The sequence below is a fragment of the Chelonoidis abingdonii genome, chromosome 5 (genome assembly GCF_003597395.2).
Source record: "Chelonoidis abingdonii isolate Lonesome George chromosome 5, CheloAbing_2.0, whole genome shotgun sequence".
NCBI classification, from domain to species: Eukaryota; Metazoa; Chordata; order Testudines; family Testudinidae; genus Chelonoidis; species Chelonoidis abingdonii.
In genome coordinates, this window is record NC_133773.1 from 120606201 (window position 1) to 120623268 (window position 17068).

General features: G+C 38.4%; 1 protein-coding gene across 5 annotated transcripts in view; it reads right to left on the bottom strand.

The window, feature by feature from the left end:
• The window catches only part of C5H4orf50 (chromosome 5 C4orf50 homolog), a 101469-nt gene that overhangs the window by 67163 nt on the left and 17238 nt on the right, over nucleotides 1–17068 (bottom strand). For all 5 annotated transcript variants that reach the window (XM_032791973.2, XM_075066601.1, XM_032791972.2 and 2 more), the window contains exons 5-10: nucleotides 16145–16253; nucleotides 14290–14429; nucleotides 7730–10279; nucleotides 6342–6443; nucleotides 4030–4176; nucleotides 27–188 (exon numbers count right to left, since the gene is read on the bottom strand). In XM_032791973.2, coding sequence (XP_032647864.2) covers nucleotides 27–188; nucleotides 4030–4176; nucleotides 6342–6443; nucleotides 7730–10279; nucleotides 14290–14429; nucleotides 16145–16253 — 3210 coding nt within the window. The remainder of the gene's footprint in view (nucleotides 1–26; nucleotides 189–4029; nucleotides 4177–6341; nucleotides 6444–7729; nucleotides 10280–14289; nucleotides 14430–16144; nucleotides 16254–17068) is intronic.

Genomic DNA, 17068 nt, shown 5'->3' on the forward strand with positions numbered 1-17068 from the left:
GCACGTAACAGCCAGCTTTATTATACCTTTTCACACAGCTGAGCCTGAAGGCGTTCCACTTGGTTTTGCAAGTCTTGAAACTGACTTTGTAATACAGTCTGGTCTCTTAGTTGGGATTTCAGGGTCAGCACTTGCTGTTCTAATCTCTTATTGGCTAGCCTATCCACTTTCAGTTCTTCGGCTTCCTTCTGCGTTTATTCAAGAAAACAAATATACGTATATATTTTAATCTATAAACTCATAAAACTATTCTTAGTACAGAATACTAAAAGAATACCCAAAATCTGTCAATCAAAATGTGCACTCACCTCATATGTCAAAATTATTTTTTTTTACCTTTAAAGCCAGTGTAGGTGTAAAATTAAAGTATCATAAATATATTAACGCCTGTCAAACAACAATGTTAAAACACCTTTGGAACAATGAATTCACAACACCCTTGTGAGATGGCTATAATAAAAATACCTATTTCACATATGGGAAAACGGAGGCACAGACAGTTTAAATGAAACCAGAAGAACTTCCAGAGCAAATATAGTATTGTTCATAGATTTTTAAGGCTAGAAAGGATAATTTATGATCATCTGAATAACCTCCTGAGTAACAAAACCCCATTGAAATCACCTGTTATGGGATAAGATTTTCACAACTGCTCATCTCCCATTTAAACCCCCAGATTTTCAAAAGGGCTCAGCATCCAGCAGCTCCCACCGTGAAACCTATGGCCAGATTTTCAAAATATCACACCACTCAACATGCTGAAGTTTTAAAAAAAATATTGGGCACATAATTATTTCTCTAAATGAGAGCTAAGCTCTTCTGAAATATGTGGCCCTGATTATGCCTGCTGAGCAGTTCTGAAAAACTGTCACAAGATTGGAAAGGGAGCATGTCTAGTGGTTACAGCACAGGACTTGGCATCAGAAGTTTTATGTGGGCTCTGCCACTGATGTGCTATAGGACCTTGAGCTTTCCTCTCCTATAAAATGATTAGCTCCTGTATGGCAGCTCAGTGCCGCATGTCAACCTACTGCATGGTGATGCAGAAAATCTTGCATCTGCACTCAGTACTCCAGTTAATATCATGAAATCTGCAGACTCTGAGTTAAGTGATAAACTTCAATCAGTGCTTTCCGTAAGCAACAAACACTCATTTAAGAGCAAGCTGACAAGCAATCCTAGCTATATGCCTGAGATATCTTCTCTCTCTCATCTAGACCACTAAATACCATCACATCCTGCATCTGCGATAAAGGCTGTGAGATAGGGTTGCTTAGCACTGAAATTAAGCTATAGTGATTTTATACAAATTGATTATGTTACTATCTTCCTGGGGTGAAGTGCAATCTTTTGTCTATGATGGCAACCAGACATGCCAAACCCATGAAAAAAAATGCAGAAATTGGGCTTGTTTTTGGCTTAATTGGCTTGTGAGTTGCTTGTTGGCTAGTTTTTGACTTGTAGCTTCTTTTTTTTTTTTTATCAGCTTCCAGCAAGCAGGGGCAAGGGGGGGAGAGAGTCAGGGGTGCACAGCAGGCCCACCACAGTCCCAGACTTCACGCCAGGGGGGTCTAGTCACATAGTGTTGGGGTTCTTAGGGATTGGTTCATTTTGGCCTTGTTTTGAAATGGGATTAGCTTGATTTTTGGCTTATTGTGAAAGTCAGGGTGCTTATTTACTGCCTGAAAGTTGGCAGCTGTGGTAGTAACTTACTGTAAATACAGCTGCAATCCTCAGCCCAACCAGTTACAATCAGGAGGGGAGATATGCCCAAACAAGCAGGTCATGTTAGTAACCATGCCAAAACTCTTACATTTGTTTGTTTTCATTAAGAGAATGACTTTCTACCAAGCAAAATTCAGATCACTTTCTTCATATTGCACAAAAAGCCATTATTATTTAGAGCTTCATGGCTATAAAAAGGTTTTTTGTAAAACGGAAAATTCAAACAGAAGCAAATTGAGAATAGAACATTTATTAAAATAAACTCACTCTGTATCTCAGCAATAGAGCCTTGGCTATTGTTAGGATAGTTTGTGTATAATAAGAGCTTTTCTCCCTTTCAGTTCAGCTTCCCCTTTTGTTTAATCCTGACAGTGAAGTCAATATCCTGTGTTTAAGGCATCACAGACTCTTGCCATGGAAATAATTGCCGTGTCACGTACTCATCATAAGGGGGCAAACTCTACCTTCAGATGTATGTTTGTAGCCCCTTTGATCTCAGTGGGAGCCGGGTGCGTACATCCAAGAACAGAATTTGATCTCACTACTTGTTTGAGTTGGACAAAGAGAGGGACTCTGAAAGGGGAAGGGGAAGCTATTGGATAAATGAACATTAGTAATTAGCAAACACTAAAAAATGTATGAATGCAGGTCAAGATTAGCAATGAAGATATTTAAGGCTTGGTTTCAGTGGCTTCTCAGGCATTAACATATTGTTAGGCAGGAAGACCAACAAATTACAAAGTGTGTTTACTAAGGAATGCTGCTACATGGCTGGTGATCACATGGTCACCAAAAGTGTCAGTGGCAAGATAATATTGCCAATGATGGACAAAGACTGAACATCCAGATAGACTGTCTTAAGGAGCTAGCTAGAGATAGATCTAGGTAGTACTCAATCTGCAAGGAGATTACGTCTCTTTGGGATTTGCCTTGATGGTGATATTTATTTAAAGGAGTTCTTCAATACAAATGTTTATTTAAAATTTTGTCCATATCACTTGTTGCAATGCTGTCTGAGCACCTCATGAACATCAATTAACTTACCTTCATGACACTTCTGTGAAGTATGGAAATATTACTTGAAGGGTTGGTTTAAAATTTTCCATCCAAACTGGTTTTTGATGGAAAATTGGATTTTCAACTAAATGAAAGTTTTCAAGAAACAACTCTACTTTCCTTCATATAGGTTTTCCCCTAGACTACATCTCCCGCAAGTCCCATGACACAAAGTGAGGAGACTGTGGTGTATCCAGGGAGATGTAGACCTTCCAGGGAGCTGGCTCATAGTGGAAAGTGGAAGCATGATCAGCTCTAATTACTACCACATCTCACCATTGAGGAACTGAGGCACAGAGGAATTAAGTGACTTGCCCAAGGTAAACAGGAAACCAATGGCAGAGCCAAGAAATAGAACCCACATGTTCTGAGCTCCACTTTAGTTCCTCAACCTCTTATCGAGTCCCTGTATAAATCTGTTTTTATATTTATTTTGCTTGAATTTTCATTTACTTTTATTATATAATTTCTGCTGTTTACTTTTTTAACTATATAATTAAGGATACTGGTCAATGCAGTTACTCAGGATTTATGCTGGTTGAACTGAGAGCAGAATTTGGTTCAGCTGTTCCTATCGTTCCTTTTAAGATTGCTTCTCAGCTCCCCTGAACTGGAATTTATTCACCCCAAAGTTCAATATATAGATGTAAAGGAGTCCATAAAGCCTAGCTGGCACCATGGCAAAACTCCCCATTGTCTTCAGTGGGGCCAGAATTTCACCTAATGTGTCCAAATAACGGAACTGATCTTGAGAGATGCAGAGCATCCATATCTCAGTGGGATTTGTGGGTATTCAGCACCTTTGAAGATCAGGCCGAACAATGGAGGTAATATGCCAACACAAGCAGCACTCAAATACCCCTCTGGAGTGAGAAGACAGCAGCCAGGCAAATAACCAGGGTACATCACATAATGCATAATGGTGAGGAAAGGGGAAACTTTAGCCAAGGGTAGCAGGGTGATCCCTGTTATAAAAAATATGTGAATTCTTTAGTGTCCCTGCAGAGCAAAAAGACTTTGCTTTTAAAGTTGTCATCTACAATATGCACAGTAAACTGCTCAATAGTCAATTTATCTATTTTGGAAAAGTTGAATCATCCCTGTCTGGATTTGAACCTCTGCTTCCAGTAAATCTAGGAGTTTCAGGCTTGTTTCAAAATCTGTTATTCTGAACACTAACCTATCTTCCGCATCCAAGTCGTCTTCTCCCAAGGAGTATTTTTTCTTCCATTTCACTTACATACATACCATTAATTGGCAGCACTGCTTTCTAAGCCTTTCCCCGCCATCTGCCAGTTTAAGTTGATGTAATTCAGACAGTGTCTGTGTCAACTGAGTTCTGACCTCCTCATATCTTGCTTCTACAAAGCCAAGTTCTCGGTACCACTTCTGAGCCTACCAGAGAAAAAGAATGAAAAAATAAAATTACAGACAGTACTTAATATCACTTCCCAGTATGTATTTACAACCAATGATTCTGATTTCGCGGACACCAGTTTTACACTGACATAACTCTACTGAATTAAATGGAATTAGACCACATAAAGCTGGCCTCACAACCAAAACAGAACCAGGCCCTTGGAATAAATGCTAAAAAAACATTATCCATCTGGAGTACATGCACTGGAAAACTCTGAGTGAAACTCAAAAACTGATATATACAGTATTTCAAAGTATCTTAAGTGAAAATCAAACTAAAAGTAGGATTTTATTAGCAGGAAAAATAAGATAATGTTGCATTAAAAAACTGGGAATGGGGAATACAAAGGAAAAAAAATCATCTGTCTGTTTTTGCATTATTTCCACAATGCATTCTCATAGATTCCACCATTAATTGTAATTTTGAAAATGTAATTGCAGAATGGCATGCTATTAAGCAGGAGTGGACAATCTGTGGCTCCAGAGCCACATGCGGCTCTTCAGAAGTTAATATGCGGCTCCTTGTACAGGCACCGACTTCGGGGCTGGAGCTACAGGTGCCAACTTTCCAATGTGCTGGGGGGTGCTCACTGCTCAACCCCCTGGTTCTGCCACAGGTTCTGCCCCAACTCCATCCCTTCCCATCCCCTTCCCATAGTCTGCCATGCCCTCGCTCCTCCCCCAGAGCCTCTTGCATACCATAAAACAGCTGAAGGAGGGAGTGGGAGGCACTGATTGGCTGGGCTGCCGCTGGATGGGAGGCACTAGGAGCAGGGAACGGAAGAGCTGATGGGAGGCTGCTGACATATTACTGTGGCTCTTTGGCAATGTACGTTGGTAAATTCTGACTCCTTCTCAGGCTCAGGCTGGCCACCCGTGCGATTAAGCATCTGACTATTCTGCTACCCCCTTATATGTAAGACCTCAAGTCTTCTTCCTTCTGACTGTTTGAAAACAAAGGCTACATCATCTTCTAATTTAACAAAAGAAGCTTTTTGTACTTTTATAAATAAAATAAAATGTTCAAAGGACCAAAGTTGGTCAGGTAAAGAGCCAATTATTGGGACAGTCCTTTCACATGCAATCTAAAAGTTATTGGTCACCATCTGAACAGACAAATGCATGAACAGCATCACTCATTCAAAGCCATAAAAAACAACCACTTGTTCTCTTCCTGAGAGAAATAAGTTTATCTTTAAAACATTTTTTTTAAAAAAAACTTTCATGGAACTATCCATGCATAAATATGCCACTATGCAATCTTATTACTGTTAACCTTTCACTTGCTCACCATGTCTGCTTGTTACTATGAGTTATTGCACCATGTCTAAAATGATTTATGACAACACCTGTTTTGCAGCAGCTAGGAAATGCAAACTTGCCATCAAGGTTTGGAGAAATATATTCTCATTTAGATAATAGATAATGTGGTTTGTTTTTGCAACAGAAAAAGATGAGGAACACTAAAGTTGGTCTGTTATGAAACTCAAGAAGAAGTTTCCTTTACTTGGAGTTAGGTTGGTGATCTTTGGCATTGTGATTCAATTAGATGGCTGCACACACCAAAACGTAGACTTCCAAAGGGAAGGGTACTCATTCAGTGAAGATTATTCCATAATATGGAACTTCATGGTTACTGTGTGGCCTGTGAGTGGACACTGCAATTTGTTTCTCTTTATCCCTCGGTAAAGGAAATGCTTTATGTGCGCCTCAGGTTTTCCATGCTTCTGTTTCTTGAATAAACCCTTCTCATTTGAAGACTGGAAACTTTGCATTTAGCACTTTCTTAATCATCAGAGTTTCTAAGTTACCACAACCATTCATATTTACCTTTCCTAACAGGGGGAAAAGCAGTTCTGCCCAGAATCTAGATGACAGACTCTTTGTGCAAGAGTCTCCTAATTAAGCACTTTCAGTTGTGACTGATAAGGGAATGCAACTGTAATTCAAATTGTGACCAATAATGAATGACTGTGCAAGTCATCACTTAACTGGGGGCATAAAAGAGACACAGGTTGGTTCTCTAGATCAGAGACTTTTTCCTCTTGTAATTCTTTTGAACACTGGTGGAAACAAGAAAAGTATGAGAAGAAAACAAGAAAAGAATTTGCTTCACGTAAATATATCAGATGGGAGATTACCTCTTTTTTGGCCTTTTCTAATTCCCCTTGCTGTATTTTTAGTTCTTCCTTTGACCTTTCCAGTTGTTCTTGCATTGCACTGTAGCTTTCAGATGTGCTCCCCTGGATAAAAGGGCAGAAAAAGAAACAAGTCCCTTCATGCAATTAAAGTAACACACAACTTCTTAAAGGTGTGTGAGAATTATCTCCAGCTCTTGAAAGGAGGGCTTAATTTAGGAAATGTAAGAGTAAGCTACGTATGGTACTTCCATCTCTGTGTACTGTGGGTCAAATCAACAGGAAAAAGGAGACTTAAGCTTGCCTTAAGGAATCAGTGAAGGATTCTCCTAGTGTACATCGGCTGCTCTTGGCCCCTTGACACAATGGAAGCCCTGAGCCAGGCTGGGGTGAGGTGGGTGTTGTGTCGAGGACAGGAATCTACTTGCTTCTTCTATTGCCCTCTTCTCTCCAGATATGCTGAGCATTGCTCTGTTGTATCTTTTGCAGAATCTCAGGGCAAACTCAATATTGTTTGGATTCCCTTTTTAAAGATACAGACACTTCATGCAAAACTATCTGAGAACATTTTGGACCTGACTCACCAGTACATTTACTCCTGTTTTAATGGGGTAAACCTGAGCCAATGTGGCAAAATAATTCTGCTGGTTTATAGTTTCTAGGGAGGTTTTTTATTTCTTATTTTTTCATTTAAATGACTAAGAATATTTGCATGAAAATAAGATCTTAGAGACAATCCTCAGCGACAGTCAAATTCTGTGAAGAATCATTAAGAAACAAAGATCCTGTGTTCGGGCAAATATCCCTAGCAATCAAAATAATGAAGAGCAACATACAATTTTTTTTTTCTAAATGTAAACATTTTTCACAGTTTGCAATAAGACATCACTGCTAAGGGACCCTAAAGATTTCATTCCTATGGAATATGTACATGGAGAGAAGAGCTGGGAGGGAACTGGATTTCCATTCTGAAATGGAACAGAGCCACAAAATTTCAAAATTTCCTGTGAAACAAAATTCTGAAAAAAAAATTCAGCTCGATCTAAATGCTTAGCTGTGATAGAAATGAAATGTCTCATCATGATTTTCAAGTTTTAAAAGGTCAAAATCATTGTTTTTATATAATTTTTTTAGTTCAAAAAAGTAATTTCAAAATGAAAAAATCAAAATATTCTGTTCTGACAATGTCAAAAAGGTAGGACATTTTGACGTTGAAATGCTTCGTTTGGTCAAAAATCAATGTTTTTAAAAAATCATTTGTTTCAGCTAAAATTTTTCAACCAACTCTAGTGTAAATAAAGTGGCTTGGTAGACTAGCAACTCTGACATTTGTGAAAAGAATGCATTTTTATCATAAAAATTGACAACTGGCCTATTTGGGTTCATTTTACCTTTGCAGACTCTTGCTCCATATTCTCCAGCACTTTAACACAACATTCAGAAAAACTGTTGCTTGATATTTTGTCTTCTGTTTCAAAGGCTAACTTTGCCACCTCTGGTCTCTCAGAAGTCTTTTGCAGCATCCTGGAGATCATAAAGTTTTGATCACCCAAAAATGAACTTAACCCAACCTTACTAAAATGACATTTAGAAGTCTCAGTGTTTTTAGAACATCCCACTTGACAATATTGTTTAATGCTACCAATATCCTCTTCCAAACAGATTTCTTTATCTTTTCTAGTGAGACAGTTTGAGTGTTCTATAACCTGAATTCCTTTTTCTTTAGTCTGTATTTTACCAGAAGCCATCTCTGTTTCCTTTGCTTTCATTCTGTGTGGTAGACTCTTATTTTCTTGCTTCAATCTTAGCAACTTTCCTTCCATTCCAGAAATTTTATCTTTTATCAGCTCTTCATAGCCGATTCCAAGAGCAGACATTATTTCCTTCAATTCATTATTTTCTTGAAGAATGTTCTCAAGTACTTTCTGAGATTCTAGAAGCTGTTCAGAACTTTCCCTGTGGTCTCCATCCACATCATTTTTCAGTATATGTTTTTCCTCTTGTAGATCAGAAATTGTTTGGTAGCATTTGGTTTTGCACTCATTCAGTTCAGAAATCATTGTCATGTATTTATCTTGTTCACATTTCAGCTCATTCAAACTTCCCAATAAAGTTTCTTTGTCTCCTTCTAGTTGAGATATTATCTGTAAATTTCTCTCTCTCTCTTCTTCCAGTTCATGAGTTTTCTTTATATATTTTTCTTTGTCTTGTAAGAGTTTAGCTATTTCTCTGAAATAGCTATTTCTCTCCTCTTTGAGACCAGAAAGCAGCTGGAAATATTTAATCTTCTTTTCATCAAGAGCTACAATTTTCTTGAGAAATTTATTTGATTTCATCACTGGTATTTCTTTTTCAGAATTTCTATCTTCCTCTTTAACCAGGTGAGAGACGTTCTTGGAAAGTATTTCAGTCTCACCCAAGAGAACACAAATCGCTCCTGGGCACCTAAAATTCTTTTCTTTTGAAACACTGTTATAACATTTACCATATATCTCCTCCTTGGCTAATAACTTTTGGGAAGAGTCAACATCAATTTCATGTACTGTTAATATGTTTTGAGAATATGCATCTATCTCCTCTTCTAGTGCACACATCTTCTGATAATATCTATCATTCTCTTCCTGTAACATGAGGAGTTTCTGTGAGTAACTTCCATTCTCTTTCATCAGTGCAGATATTCTTTGAGAATATATATCCACTAACTTCTCTAACTTATCTATTTCCAGGATATATCCGTTGTTTTCTTCTTTTGCTGCTGATAGATAATGACCATGTTCAGAATATTCTTCCTCTAGTGCTAACCCTTTATTTAAGTATAAATTTCTCTCTTGTGTAGGAGACAATATATTCAGTGGATACATATACTTATCTTCCTTCAGTGAAGACAGTTTTTGAGAGCATTTACTATATTCCTCTATCTGATGAGTCATTTGTTTGCATGATGACTTATCCTCATCTTCTCGTTCATACAGTTTCAAACATTGCTCTCTCTTTTCTTTCAGTTCAACCGTTTTTTGTAGACACACTTTTATTTGGTCAGTTAGATTCTCAGGTTGTTTACCCTTCTCTTCTGTCACAAAAATGTTATTTTCCAGGCATCTTCTCTTCACTTCATCAAAGGTACAGATTGCTAAATGTTTTCTATGTTCCTCCTTAAGTTCAGAGTTCTCTTGGGGATATCCTAATTCCTTGTGTACGACAGACATGTTTTGGTCACCTGGAATGCTTGCTGTATGAAATACTGGTTCTGCTTTTTGCTCCGCAGTTTCATCATGTGCAGCTTTGTTTACTTTTTCAGAAATGCAAGTTATTGTTCTGATTCGTGCTTTCTCATCCCTTTTTTCTTCTCGCTGAGATTTCTCTGGACCATTTCTACTTTGATTTTTTCCATCATTTATTTCTTTATTTGAGTTTTTCTTTTCATCTGTGCTTTTCTGCACAGCTTTTTTATTTTGCAAACATTTTTCCATATAATCTTTTTCAACCCAGAGTTTGAAAATTTCAGTCTTAGTGTTAGCAACCTTTTCTTTTAGAGCTTCAGAATCTTTACCAGAAGAAACTCCCTTCACAACATGCAAGACACCATTAGAAAGACAAAAGTTATTGTGATATGTCTGGTTGTAATTCAGATTCAACATTTTGTTCACTGGAAAAACAGATTCTGATCTGACACATAGGACTGGGTGGATTTCAGGTTCTAGCAAGACAAACTGAGGCTCAATCAAAGTGGCAACCATGAAGACAGGCAAAGGATTAGCTGGTTGATTTATAGATTGTTCCTTTAAGAGAAAGAAATATTCTTTTTCTTTGGTCCCCTTACTTCTCCCATCATTGCTTAGCCTCTCAGAGCAAGATAAGATTAGCTGTCTGTTTTTAAGCTGTCTTGGAGGACACCCAAACAACAGAGAAGCACCAGCTGATCTTTGTGCATCAAGTATGACCTGGTAATAAAGAAAAGAGAAAGTGTCTCAAACTGAAAAACATAAGGAAAGTTGCCATATTGCTATTTCATATATACTTGCCTTTTGACTTGACCATCTTGAAACATTTTATTACATATATATTGTTAGCCAATATCATATAATCTCTGAATGTCTTATACTCATGTTAAGCTTTCTTGTGGAAATCTGTTAGTAGTTAAAGTATGGTAATCTCTGTTCTTTGTATGTGTAGAATTATGAGAAATGAGATGTATGTGCTGCTAAGATTTGCTAAATAGGAATTGTGTGCTAGGTACAGTTAGTGTAAATGTCTCTATGGTCTACACACATCTGGAATGCTATATATAAAACATAGATTTTAAAAAAGGGTGTGTGAAGTCTGAGGAATCTGAAATTTTCTGTCATAAACAAGGGCAATATAAATATGGACAGAACTGAGTTCAGAATTTGGAACAGAGTAATGATATACCTGCTGCAAGGCTCTGTTCCAGACTGGTAATGTATTAACCTTTCTGTATTGTGCTTATTCATCTTTAATTAATAAACTAATTAATTAATTGTGCCCAGTTATCAGACTTCTTATCAATAAAGTAATTGAACCCTCAGTAATATTATTATATATTTTGCATATATTATTGAATGCAAAAAAATCCTTTGTCATATAAACTTCTTTAACATGGGAAGCTTGGGAAGCTTGAAAACCTAGAGAATTGTAATGAGATAGAGCTTTTCCCTTTTTGACTGCTAGTTTAATCTAGCCCAGGCTGGTAAAACATGAAAGTTGACATACTTGTGAAGCTGTTGGGTAGCCAATGTGATGAAGATTGTTGTCACTAGTGAACACGGGTAAAATCCTGACTCCACTGAAGTCAATAGCAGAACTTCCATTGCCTTCAAAAGGGCCAGAATTTCAGCACAAGCATCTGGATCACATCTGTTACCACAACTGGCAAAAACTGATATCCTTGTCTGCAGACTCCGTAAAGACAAAGAGTCTTGAATGGACAAGGAGTTGAACCTCTAAGGGATTCTTGTGGAGTCTGGAGATGTCTGTTCACGTTCTGTGGAGAGTAGACTTCAGAAAGCCTTTCTCTTCTGTCTCCAGAGCTGCCAATGTCATCCTTTTCATAAGCATAAAACTCACAAAATCCACATGAAACCTCCGCTAAAAAGGTATTGCATAGTCACTGACCCATCAAAGCAAGAGTCTTCTAACAATGATGGAAATAATAGTAATTACATTTGTAAATTGTTTGTCTTTAAAGAAGTCCTTGAATAAAATCTGTAGGGATAGTATTATAGGGAAGGCTGACACTTCCCATTATAAGACCCCATATTCAGTTGCTTCATTCCAAAACTTATTTTAGACAGAAATTTTCTATGCTGGGTATCTGCCTCAGGCTGAATTATTCTTGAAAGTTTCAACCAAAACAGTTCTGCCATTTTTGAGAATTTGGCAAGGGAAAAATACATTGCTTTTCCACTAAAAACGATTATGGAAAACTTTTCTTTTTGAAGGTCTAATGCCCCCATGCTTTGGAGCAGGGACTTGAAAGTGCACAGATGGGTGCCCTTTGTGTCAGGGATGTATCTTTTACTGTCCTTGTGAAAAACTACCCACATTTGGCTAAATTATAAGTCTTTAAAAAAATCTTAGTTTGCACATGCTCAGGACAATTCAAAAGTCAGGAGTCAGAGTTTAAGGCCTGAAGGGACCACTAGATCACCTAATATGACCTCCTGTGTATCATAGGCCACCAACATCACCCAGCACCCACACAATAAACCCAACAATTGAAATTTGACCAATGTATTTCAGCCCACAGGAGAACTCTTTTCTGCAACTGTTTCAGTTTTAATTCATCTTTCTTGAACATAGGTGACCAGACTTGTACACAGCATCCCAAATGAGGTCTTCCTAGATTGTCCATGCAACCTTAATTCAGCCTCCTCATGTGTCTGCATTATGATACAATATTTAATTACATGATCACATATTATTTTTTCCATAGCATCCCTGCCTCATTCAAAGTACAGGATAGACCTGTTCTGGGAATGAATGAGGGCTGATTAACTGTAGGAATTCCACCTCATTTGTTGCAGAAGTAGAAAGTTGTGCAATGAATGAGGTGGGAAATTGCAGGAAGAGAAAGGATGGTCCCAGGATTAAGGCAGTTGAATGGTTTCCTAGAGAATTAGATTCTATTCCTGCCTCTGTCACAGAGTTTGTACATTATGCTAGTCAAGTCACTTAAACCACATTTTTCATAGGTGATCACTGATTGTCTGGTCCTCTTTTTCTGAGCATCCAACTGGAGACCTTGGTGTAAGGGACCAGGACATAGGTGGTCTGACCTAGCAGACATAGCTGGGCTGGAGATCACACATCAGGGACGGTAGCAAGAGTTGGGGTCAAAGTCAGGCTGGGGTTGGATACTGTAAATCAGAGGTAGCACCAGGCTATAGTCAGATGCAAGAGTCAATATTGGAGTCAGGCTGGGATCAGAGGCCAGCAATCAAGATACAAGGCGAGAGAACCAGGAGGCCCAAAGTCTGTGTTATTGCCCAAACAACTTCCTAGGAAGGACACCCTCCTTGCTTAAATGGGTGGTCGGACAATCAGAGGGCCACAGCTACTGTCACTCTGGCTGCCTTGGGCAGTACTTCCAGTGGCTCCTATTCTCCACAGTGCTCCCTGGGTGTGGCTCTGCATGGTCTCCCTGTAGCACTGTGAGACCATCAGTCTGCCAGGCTCTGCAGACCCACATTAGAGTTCCTGCATCCTTACACCTCTGGGGCCTGAAGTGCTGAATTCATAGCTGCAAGTCAAGTCAATGGGACTTGTGCTTTGAGCATATAAAGCGCTAGATAATGCTAGGTACTCTGCAAAATCACACTCTAGGAGTCTTAAATTGGGTTCCCAAAATTAGTGGTTACTTTTCACCTTAATCTTTTCTGTGCTTCAGTTCCCCATCTGTAAAATGGGGATAATACTACAGATATTGTGATGATTAACACATTAATGTTTATGAAGTACTCAAATAATGATAAGTATGGCTACTTTAAAGTGTAATCAGTGCAAAGGAAAATGACTGTTTGCTGACTGTTTTGTCTACCCCACAGTAAATAGTTGTTTTCCAGGAGCCAGTTTCATATCTTTAGGATTGTTCTCACTATACACATTGTTATAAAAACAAGAAACTGTGGTATTAATATGCAGATACATCTATTTTCATATATATATATCCCTCTGGTGTCCTAGGTAACATTAGTACTATGCCTGTAGAAACCGACTGCATGAGAGAACTCACTATCATGAGTATAGCTCCCTGTTGACCAGAAACACTGCAGTGATGACCACTCTCCAATCACCGGACAGAACAGACAGCCTTACTGCACTGTAAGAGCAATATGTGTTATCAAACGCTGTGTGAATTGTCCATTGATTTTCATAATATGCTAAGTACAACACTACAATCCCCAAGATGTTATCAAAGTAACTTTTCTCTTTCTAAGCAAGGACATGACATAAGTACTTTGGATAAAAACCTACCCTTCCATATTCTCTGTCACTCTCTATTGCCTATTCTGCACTTGAACATTATGTAGAGTTATCACTGCCATTGAAGGTGAAATCCTGGCTCCACTGAAGTCAATGGGAAAACTTCCATTGACTTCAATGGAGCCAAGACTGAACACAGAATATGTCATCAGGATCCACAGTGGAGATCCAAGAGCTGGAATTCATTATTTTATTATACAAACAGAAAATATCCGTGTTATATATGCATAGTAATAATGCCTGTAGGGGGAAAACACCAACATGTAAATAGTATTTTTCTGGGTAGATCTGTCTTCACCTTAGAGCAAAATTTTGACAGCTTGTTCTGGAAAACATACTTGTATACTAATTCCTAAATTCACTCTGTCTGCTCCTTATTTATCTTGTGAGTCACAGATAATGCTGTGCTTGCAAAGTTAGCAAAAAATAGCAACACCTTTCTTCTCACCTGTTCAGCGTCAGCTAGCCTGGGTTCTTCAACAATTTCCACCAAGGCACTGGAGCTGTCCTCTAAAAATGGTATGAGAAGTTCCTTTGGCAACCCCTCCACATTATTAAGCCAGCCATAGCCACATTCTAATGCCATCTCTGTTATGATAGAGCATTTGAAAAGGTGTAAAGCTGCTGAATGATGTACGCCAAGTAACAAAAAATCTGGCATGAAGCATGAGAATGAAAAATATTGTAAGTTCTATACATGCAAAACCAATATGATATGAGATTAATCACACACATTTTGATGGGCAGATGAACACTGTGATTTGATAACAACATATACTAATTAATAATATTTACAATATAACCCCTTTTTCACAAACTAGTTGGGAATTGAGGAGTACATAAAATCAAAACTTTCATAAAATTGAACATCTCAAAATTACAGTAGGTACAATGCATATGTTGCAGTATGGTACACTTTCTTTTTGTACTTCAAATGAGTGCAAAGTAATTTCCAATGCACTGGAGGCATGAGAATGAGAAGCGATGTCAACTTGTTTATTATCAACATAACTCTCATTATGTGATTTTTCTTCCATCTAGAAAAATGGTTTGTATAACCGGCATTTATAAGATTGATGTTTGTAAAAACTGAGGTTGTACTGTAATAGTAATAAGTTCTTATGTATGGCTTTTCATCCACAAATCGCAAAGTGCTTTACAAAAGGAGGTTAAGTGCTATCCACATTTTATAGATGGTACAGAGAAATTATAGACGTGATTTTCAAAAACGGCCTACATTTGCTTCCATTGAAATTAACTGAAAAATTCCTATTGACTCCAATGGGAACAGCTGAGTGAATGCTGAGCTCTTTTGAGATCCAAGTGATCAAGACGTTGGTTTTATATCTGATCTGAAAGACAATTTCTCCAGTCACACAGCACACACAAATACTACACTGCAACATTGGTTCAGTAGTGACTTACAGGGAGACGTGTTTGATAATGAATCACCTCTACAACTTCTTGCAACTCCTAGGCTTTTCCTCAGAGGTCTCACATTCAAGTACAGTGAAACCCCGCTATAACACGATGATTGGGGTCCAAAAAATTCGATCGCGATAAATGCGAGGTCGCGGTATAGCGAGGTTTACCATTTCAAGCCAGTCAGTTTCAAGCCGGTCAATTTCTTTTGGGCAGAAAACGACTTGCGTTTGCGAACTGCCCATAACAGTAACTGAAAGGGTGCAGCTCCAGCAGCGGGGGCTCTCAGCCATGCAGCAAGAGAGGGAAACACTTGGGGAGAGCAGGGGAGACGTGCAAGGGGCAGAGGAAGAGCAAGGAGCACCTGGGGAGGAGAATGGCTCTTCTCACTGAAACAAAAAGCCGGGGTAGGGCAGAAGAGGCAGTGGGGAAGGCACATTCCATTTTTTGTTGTATTTTTTTCCTTTGGTGGCGCTCCAACCTCTTTTTTTTTTTCTTTTTTCTTTTTTGCACTTTGGCGGCACTCTGGCCATTTTTTTCTTTTTTCTTTTTTTTTTTTTTTTTTTTGCATTTCCACAGTGCTCCGGCTGCTTTTTTTTTTTGCTTGGGATGGCTGGAGCCACCTTATGATAGCACCTTATGATCGCGTTATATCCGAATTCGCATTATTGCGGGACGCATTATAGCGGGGTTTCCCTGTACTACCAAAACCCAACTCTCTTCAGTTTATGAGATATGTTGGGACCAGAGTTCACAATAGCACGTCAGCAGACCACATACATCTGATAAATCCAAATATCCCCTCAGACACATATATATGCACCCCTTAATGAACCACTTCCGTAACTAGTAGTGCATCTGAAATAAAACAGAATTCCTACTTGCTGTTGTATGAGACTGTTTGGTATGTTGTAGAAAGGATGGAGTTTGACTAGCTTTGTTCCTGACTGGATCCAAGACTGCCTCCTTCTTCAGATTTAGCTGCTCACCCTGAAAAAATAGGTCAGCATTCTTAATGGGGGGAAAATGGGGAAAGGAAATAATAGTTTAATAAAACTAGGAGTTTTAGTAATATATCACAAACTGCTGCACAATTTTCTTTATTGTGTTCCATACATTTTTTTCCCAATCCCAAGTTCTGCTTCCCAACCAATCACACTTTGTAACAATAGATATTTTCTTTTCTATAGCACCTTCCATCTAATGTTTTCAGCATGCTTTATAAATGTGCAAAGAAAGTGGAGGTTGGTATTAGCCTGATTTTATGCATGGGGAAACTAAGGCACATAGCAATTAAGAGACTTGCCCAAGTTCATAGCAATAGTTTGAAGGAGCTGGGAGTAGAACCCAGTTCTGTGACTCGCAATCCTGTAAAGACCACAAAGACCATTCTTCCTTTCCAAGACATAAGAAACTATTTAATTATGCATTTAACTTGGAGGTCCCTGGTGTCAGCTGAGATGACAGCAATCGTAGTAGTGCTGCAGAGGTGGTAAACAAGTAGCAAATTACTAACCCTAGGGAGGAAGGAGAGCATAGAAGGAATTGTGCCTTTCTGATCATGCACCCCTCATGGCAGAGTACAACAGCAGAGGAGATCCATTTAAATGACTTGCACAAGAGATAGGTACTGAATCACAGAAATTTCCATTTATTTCAGAACAGAAGTGTTCACAGATTTGTGTGACAATGCAGGAATTTTGAAGTTATTTGGTAAATTCACAAAAATACATCAGGCAACCTTTTTTTAAAAATTAAACCTTGTTTTTCTAAATTTCAGGGTGACTTTTCATGTCTAAATACCT